Source organism: Centrocercus urophasianus, unplaced genomic scaffold (genome assembly GCF_019232065.1).
Source record: "Centrocercus urophasianus isolate 14NV4802_14NV808 unplaced genomic scaffold, USGS_Curo_1.0 seq_25, whole genome shotgun sequence".
NCBI lineage: Eukaryota > Metazoa > Chordata > Aves > Galliformes > Phasianidae > Centrocercus > Centrocercus urophasianus.
The window spans coordinates 17555746-17564378 of record NW_024884811.1 but is presented as its reverse complement, the minus strand read 5'-3'; the positions used below and the strand labels follow the sequence as shown (position 1 = coordinate 17564378).

At 45.0% G+C, this 8633-nt stretch overlaps 1 protein-coding gene across 1 annotated transcript in view; it reads right to left on the bottom strand.

Moving 5' to 3' along the window:
- Positions 1 to 3758: 3758 nt before the first annotated feature.
- PDZD2 (PDZ domain containing 2) overlaps positions 3759 to 8633 on the bottom strand; it is a 115999-nt gene continuing 111124 nt past the window's right edge. Inside the window, exon 24 of the mRNA XM_042826005.1 lies at positions 3759 to 8055. Within this exon, the coding sequence (XP_042681939.1) occupies positions 7889 to 8055 (167 nt within the window). The 3' untranslated portion in view covers positions 3759 to 7888. The remainder of the gene's footprint in view (positions 8056 to 8633) is intronic.

Sequence of the window (8633 nt, the reverse complement as noted above, 5' to 3'; positions counted from 1 at the left end):
CAGGGGCACTATTACCACCACCAGAGCTTTGCAGCTTTATGTCAGAGAATCTTCAGGCACCAGTGAAGGGCAAACATTGAAGCTGAGTTTTGGGGTTTGTTTTGTTTTTGGATGCAGGCAGAAGGAGATGCTGTGTTTCACTAAGGCCAGATTTCTAATTTCTCTGAAGTCTGATCTTGGAGCCCTGAAAGGGGTGAAATTCCACACTGCTTACCATGAGGGAATAGCAAGGGGTGGCACAGACCTTCCACCTCAAAGTTGAGGTCCAAGGACATGGAGAACCCAAGATGCTGCCCAAAGTGCCACACGGGACACAGGTTCCCAGCACTAAAGAGGGATAAAACTCTGACCAAAGATTCTGAATCTGGTAAATGACAAAAATACCAAAGGCATCGTAGTACCATGCAGCAACCTGCCCTATGGGGCACAAAGCCCCCACCTCCTGTCTGCAGGGCCCTGACTCATCCCAAGCACCTGGTGTCACAACCAGACACCAACACCCCGTGCCTGACCCTACACATGTCGCCGGGTCACGTTTACACTGCGCTCAGCTGGGCGAAAACCGGCTTCGTGTTAGCAGCCGGCGCAGGGCTGGATGCGCCAGTGGTATTTCATAAACAAATTGCTAGACAACAGACAACAGAGAGCACACTCCCCCTGGATGTTATTCTAAGTCATTCGGAAAGCAACAACTCATACACTGCTGTGTATTTTTAGCATACACTCTGGAAGTGACTTATTTTCTTGTTTTCCTCTCACGTCAGCACAAGACTGAGCAAGGTCATGATGTGTGTCTGCAGGGATGGAGCAGCACTGGATGCGGTGTGCTGGCTTTTGGTACAGAAGGTTTTCCCTAAAGCAAATGGCAGGACGGCCAGCAAGCAATAGGCCTGACACTGCTGCAAACATGCGGCTTTGCCTGAGTGCACCAGTGCTGTCTGGATGATGGTATGAATGTACCAAAGCTGCTGCCTGCCCTTGCCCTTCCCCTGCACTGTCTCTTGGTGACACAAATCTCAGCTGTCTATGAGCCCTCAGAGTACTGCATAAAGCTGGGGAGAGGCCCTGGGGCTGGTATACCCCGAATACTGCTGCCATCACATGGCTTTGTGCCATTTGGGTTTCCCTGCATTACTACCCTTGTTTCTCCTCCCTTTGGCTCGAGACTCAGAATCCGACCTGGGCACACAGCCAGCTCCACTGTGTACCAGGGATTCATGGCCATGTTTCCTTCCCCTCTGTGCTCCTCAAGGGGACATAACCAAGCTGTGGTGGAGAACAAGGCCATGTTTGCTCCATGTCTCTCTGGAGGAGGAACCAGGGCAGTCCCTTTCCCCCACAGCAGACAGGATTTCCCCAGCACTGCACTGGAGCAGTGGCATGGCATGGAAGGCACATCACCAGGAAGGGGAAGATGGCAGGAACTCCTGAGCCTATTTGCTCAGCAGTATCAAACTGATTCAGAGAGGTGAGGCCACATACGTGGCATCATCAGCAGAAAGGCAAGAAGGTTCTGATTCTGTTATTGGCTAAGTTCAGAAAATACTCTGACTGCTGGGAAACTTGCTTCCAGGCAAGGTTTACATGATACGGATGGAAGGGAAACTCCTTGCTTTGAGAGAGGGTGCTTACTAGCATTAGAAGGGGTTTTCTTTCTTGGCTGACCCTACCCTGTGTGCCTCAGGCCCAGCACTACCAGCCAGTGAGGGGAGGCATTGTTCCCTCTGTGCTGGGCGGCCTCACCTCCAGCTCCGGGTGCAGGCTGGGTGCCACAGTGTACAGACATAAAGCTGTCACACAGCGCCCAAAGGAGGGCTGTCATGGTGGTGAGGCTCTGCGGGGCAAGGAGCGTGAGAGCGGCTGAAGGCCTTGGATGTGCAGGGCCCAGAGCAGAGCAGGCTGAGGGAAAGACAGACATAATGCTGGAAATCTAGATGGGTCCATGAATAACCACAGCAGAGGCACATGGACCCTCAATCCGGGTGAGCAAGGTTAACGGAACAGGAGAACAGCAAAGATACAAAGACAGAAATGGCAAACGAGGCAAAACTTTTCAGGCAGGAAGATAAATTTGACTGCAACTAAGTCAGTTATCTTCTTTGGATCTCTCAGCCCTGTATGTTAGTGATATGGGAATTAAAAAAAAAGCCATGCCCCAGAGCACAAAGTTCTGCTTTTTGTGCCAAGATTCCCCTTTGCTGGAACTCCAATAGATTCAGAAAAAGCCTGGTCTCCAAAACACATCTGGGTTGGGGAAAAGCCAAATCTGACTTTTCACCAACATACATGGCTTAGTGTTAAATGAGGTCCCATGTGCTAATCCATTTATGGATTAAGTCCATTGTGTCTAATCTCTGCTGTATTTCTCTGCAATGAGCCACTGTCTGGAGCAATTAAGATTTTAATTAAGGGCTTTCAGGACTGGTCCTGCAAGAGCCAGGCTGCTCTGAAGCTGTGGACCCCCAGATCAACTTGTGTTAGGATGAAGCGACAGCAGGACAGACAGAAGGACAACCCTCCCACCCGTTGGACCCGAGGCAGCCTTTTTCTGGGGTGACTCAGCAGAAGGGATGGGACTTTAGCCTCCGCACGTGACTCTTGCTCACTTGCACCTTCCTGGCACAGCACCCAATAAAGAAAATGAAAGCAAACACAGAAGCTTCTGGAACGTGAGTCCAGAGATGGAGACAAATGCAGACGCCTTCCTCCACTTGCCCAGAGGCCCACCAGCTCTTTCTGGGAGCACTGCAAATCAGCGTGAATGGTGAGAGGTTAGCAAGCACTGAGCAGAGGCATGTGAGCGAGAGGGCAGGGCAGGGGCTGGGAGTTTCCACCCATGCAGCTGCTGTGAGCACCCAACCCATCACTCAGATGCAGAGCAATGCGCACTGACATGCGGGCTGGTGAAGAGGATATAAATGCTTAACCCACCAGCTCCTTCCCCCGCTCTGCCTACCTCACAGTGACTACTGACATGTCCAGGCACTCGCAGGCAGTGCTGCTTTTGGGAGCCTCCGGCATTTCCCGTGTCAGAGCAGCTCCCAGGGAGAACATCTGCACTGTGCTTTACAGGCCAACGCATCCTTCTGGGTGGCAGGCTGGCTTCCAGCCACAGTGCAGCAACTTCAAAAGGTGAATGCTAGCAGCTTTCCCCGTTGGGAGCTCTCTCTCGGCCTCTGCCTCCTGCTGTGAACTCCACTGCACCCCGACTCCATCCCCTCTAAAGTAACATCCAGCCCAGCCCTCACCTCCAGTGCAGCAGGGTTCCAGAGGGGAGCATACCCCCTGGGAAGGCTAAAGAAAACAAATAATAAGCTAGGACTTGCTGTATACACATAATTCCTATACGTATAACCTGTTTCCTTACAGCTCATTGCTGGTCAGGAGGCTGAGAAATTGCTGCTCATAATGAAAACTCTTCATTTCCACTTCGCCATTTTCATTCTCCTTGCAAAGGAGCAAGGAGAACAAAAAAAAAAAAAAAAAAAGAAACAAACAAACAAAACAAAACAAAAACCACCACATCTTTTGGGACACCAAAGCAGGTCCCAAGCACCTTTTAATGTTTCTTAAATGCTTTTATCCTGCTTACTCTGAATGACTGTTCTTGGAGGGCAGTACTTCACTTCTGGTTTAGATGCACATCTTAACAGTGTTACTGCATGGCCTCTGTCCCCAGTACAGCTTCCTCTCTGCAATGCCAGCTCCAGCCATGGACCAGCCAGACCTCGGTGTGACAGAAATAAGTACCTAGAGGAGTACTAAGGATACCATTTATTTTCAAAATCACTAAAAAACCCAAACAAAACAGTTTATGGCAACACAGATTTACATAACAGAGACAGCAAATTGGAAAATGTACAATCTATTTCATGTTATTGCACTCGCTGTTTATAATATATAAGTCATTTAAAACAGTTTTCATTAGAAGAAGTTTTATTCATATAAATAAAGGTGTAAATATACAGTATCATACAAGAAGTGTGTCAGCCTAATACACAAAACCTAACCTAGAGTGGGATCCCTATTTCTCACATGACCTAGCCTACTCCTCATTGATATTTCCACATGTACATTTACATACCCTAAATGTAGAAGCAGGTAAACATTCCCACCTGGGAATGTTTCCTTCAGATTTTCACAAGAACCGCTGCAGAACATTTATAAGGGTTAACTTTAAGTGAGGGTCAACAGAAAACCTGAATCACTCAACAGTTTCTTAACACATATCTGCTCTCAATTACTTTTTTAAGCAAGAAAATGATTAGACATTGTTCCCTCTCTAACTTAGGCCTAACCTCACAGTTCCTCTGCTTTGTTTTTTTGTTGTTGTTGTTTTGTGGGTTTTTTTTTGTTTGTTTTTGTTTTTAAGTACAGATGTAATCCTCAAAGAAGCTGGGAAGAGCTCCCAGGTACAAAAGCCTGCAGAAGATACTACTGCTGTACCACACCAGAGCCTATTCTCATATCCAACATGTGCTCCAAGCCTCGGAAGCAGCAAAGCCTCCCACTAGACTTCTATCTAGAAGCAAACTCTCCTCATCTGGCACGCCTTCAGGTTCCTGGTGAAAAGCAGTGGACCAACTGCATAATTTCATCCTGATTTTTGGTCTATGAAAATGCAGCTGTGAGTGTCTGGACAGTCGCTCTCTCCTAGTGCTTGGTCAGCTCTCCAGCGTGGTGAAGAATCACCGTGGGTCTGACATGCAAACAGCGAGGTCAAAATGCCTGTGAACTTACTGAATACGGATAATTAACACAACTTCCTGTGTCACTCTGCTGTGACCAGGCTCTCAGGAAAGTAAGCTACTTTGCCAGATGCACAACCAATGGTTCAATACATCTGTTTGCTTCACCCACTTTTTCTGTAATAGATCAGGCCAACATTCTGTAAATCCTGGGGCTTTTATGTAGAGTGTCACCCCAACAGAAACATCAGGAAGTGCCACTTTAACCATACCAATACCAGGAGCACTGGTCAAAGTGTTTCCTGCTCCTTCACCAAAAAAAAAAAAAAAAAAAAAAAAAGTTTTTTCAGGAACAGAAACAATGAGGGTTAAATACTATTCTTTTTCTTGCTGCGAAGTTATTAGAGAAGTAAATAGTTCTACCCATATTAAGTATCAGACTTAAAATGTTAAACCTATCTTTAAATTATCCCCACTACTGAATTACACACAGAACTCCCCACCTCTCCTTGCTGTTACTCATCCAACACTTATCTACATGCATGTAAAATAAAATACTAAACAGTATTCAACTACTGAAAATCAAAAGCCTTCTAAATCACTCACAAAGAACAGTATCTGCAAGTAAGTGTCTGAAAATATTCACCACGTATCATTTTAAGACATCTCAAATTAAGTTTGCTTTACAAAATGAAGACTTCATCTTTGAGCTCACAATGTACTGGGAGAGTGCCATATGTCCTCCTGGCACTGTGACCTCAAAAATTTTCAACTAAAAAATATCCCCATCATTTCCTAAAACTTATTTGTGATTTAGCACATTAAAGTAGCAAAAAGTCAGTACTGCACTTGAACGTGTTATACAGATACAGGTACATATTTACTACGTTGCATTAAATTCCACATGCATTTTACGTATCTACTATACACGCTTTTACAATCAGATTTTGGTCACTCCTGAACAAGGCCTACCCATTTAATCATCACTGCCAAATGTCTTCTCCCTGATTTTTCAGGGAAGACGCAAAGCTAACCTCTTTTGTCCCGGCCCAGGCCTGCTGCCCCAGTGTGGGGCTGACCCCAGGTGCTGCACCCTCCCAAAACCTCCCCCACAAGGATGGGACCAAAGGTGGGAAGTGGTCCTGGCAGAGGAGCTGAGCTTTGGGGTCTCAGGAGACCCAAATCCACCTCATTGACCCTGAATGCATTCCACAGAAATCCTGCTGGCAAAGCAGCTGTAGGACTATGGACAGTATTGCCTTTCATGTAACCAAAAGTTGCATCTCTTCCTAGATGCTTGTGCTCATACATGTCACCGAAAGAGATTAAAATACGTTTGTTTATAGGCAAGCATTGCACAGGTTTCCTGCTCACTTGGTCTCTGGCTGCCCCACAGAACTGAATTTTATGCTGCCTATCATGAGTTGCTGACTGACACAGCTGCCACAGAATTGAACCAAACCAAGGGCCCACCATCCTGAAAGCAACTGTTCCAAGCACTGTGAATTGAGACATAAACAGAGGAAACGATAGCATGATTTTGGGGTACAGCCCCAAGTGAGGAGTCCTGGCCTTCTTATAACAACTACGCAGTATCTTGCCTTACTACAACAGCAGGCAGCACTTCAGATTTGGACCGGCTCCAGGCTCAGAGCTCCTCACCCTGGGCTTGTTGGCGACAAGCAGGGCTCCAGCCCAACGCAACAAACAACCTGAGCACTCTGGAACAAACAACTTGTTCTCAGCTGATAAGGACACTGGCCCATTTCCTCCTCTATCTCTTTTATGTTGTTTAGCCATCCCAGACATAGGAAGAGAAATAGCACAGTCTAATCTCTCGCACTCATACATTCTCCTCCGCGTAGAACAGACTATAAATAACACTCAGCAGCATGGCCCACCAGGAGCAGAGCTGAGAAAATCCCACCTGGAGCACCTGGAGCACTGCAGCCCCTACAGTTTTCTCTATCTACAGCATGGCTTCTCCCACCCATGCAAATAGTTTTCAGTCTCACTATCCAAAACCCTCAGCATCAGCCCATTTCTGATGCAGCCAGAAGCACTTATGCTTTGCACACACATACTCACCCACTCCCACACAAGAAAAAAATAAATACTGGACAGGAAAGGAAAAAATAATAATTAAAAAAGCAGTTAATAGCCACCATAAATATGGCCAGTTCAGATTTAATCTGTTAAAATCCACATCCTTAGACCACCATTTGCCAGCTTCAGTATTTCAAGCTGGGCAACCTTCAGCCTCTTGCAGCCAAATAAAAGCAGCCTGGCTTTCAGACGTACTTAGCGATCGCTGAAGTCTGTGGGATCTGCAAGTGCTCAGCACTTGGAAACTGCCCTTCTTTTAAAAATATATGTGTATTTAAAGGTGTCTAATGTTAGAAGCCTAAATTTGAAAATTCAATCCCCAATTTTTATCACTCCCAAAAACTAACAACTCAGCCTACACCTTGGTGGACAGTCACCTAATATTCAGACTCGATTTTCTTGCTCACAGATTTCTGCTGATTTATTGCCAAGTGCTTTTGTATACAAGTTTCCCCTAAAGGCAGATTCAGCTGTGGTAGATTCTGAGTTAATTCATCAGTTTTTAGAGGATTCTTCACCTTTGCAATAAAACGCTCACCTTAGGCATAAAAGTTGTGCAAAAATTATACGTCTCTTTTGTCATGCACTTTAAGCAAAACTGCACTTAGAAGAATAGAGTGAGATTGTTCCAGACATTCTCTTATTATAACAAATAAGGACCAGACCCTAAGTAAGTGTCCCGAAGTCAGATTATAGCTAAGTGATACAATACAGTCCAAGTATCATCCTTGTCAACAGGATGGCAAATGACAAGTTGTACTCCCAATGCTCTGCAGATACTAAAAATATGAGGGACAGGCACAACATTATTTCTCAGTCAAAATACTTTAAACCGAACTCAGTAAAGGTCTTGAAGTTCCACTAAAACTGCCACGTCATACAAAAAAAAACGTCTCTAGTGTTTGGTTTCCTTCATTCTTGATAAACAGGAGAGATTTTAGACGATCATCACGCTCTTGCTCAGTGGTTCTCCAAGGCTCTTAGCACCTCTTTGTAAAGCATTAAGACACTTCTGTGGCATTAGAAACAAAGACAGCTTCTAGCCAGTTTTAAATGTTTTGTCTCAGCAAGTGTGATTAGATGTAGCACTTCCATCACACTGAAGTTCTGTGTTTCCTGATGAGTAACTGAACAGGGCCCTCTGGCACAGATTTAATAATGTTCCAGGCATCGTAATGCATGAGGCCAAGTAATGATTTTCCACTAACAGCAAGAATCTCATCTCCAGATTCTATGTTTCCAGCTTGCTCTGCAGCACCACCTACAAGCAAAACAGGAACAAAGTCAATATAAATAAAAAATTGCTTTCCACCGTGACAAACAGCAGCTAAGCCATTCTTCTAGCAGCGGTGTCACTTATGCTCAGCTCAGCTCTTGCAATCTATTAGTAAGTTTTCTATAATGATAGTTCAACTTACAACACTGGCCACAATCAATCAAGGAGAGAAAAAGGACTGTGTTTACAGACATATATTAATGACCTTGAAAATTAAACATGTCCTTCCCTCTTAGAATCAATTTTGAGAGAAGAAAAAACAAATACATGCATGGAAATTGATAAACAATTCAGGAAACAGCACTTCCACCTTTTTTCCTTGATGAAGGAATGTATCACTCGAAATTAAGCCTGTACAAATGCTGAAAGCACTCAGCTTCATTAGGTTTGAACTTCTCAAACCAGTATGTACAATAATGCTGCTGTGATTTCATGCTTACAATAGCAGACAAGTCTAGGAAGCAACTGCGTCATCATAAGTAAATCAGATTGCTGAACAAGCACTTAGTAGTAGATGCAATCTCCAGACATTCTCAAGAGTATTTTTTTCTAATGACTGCTTT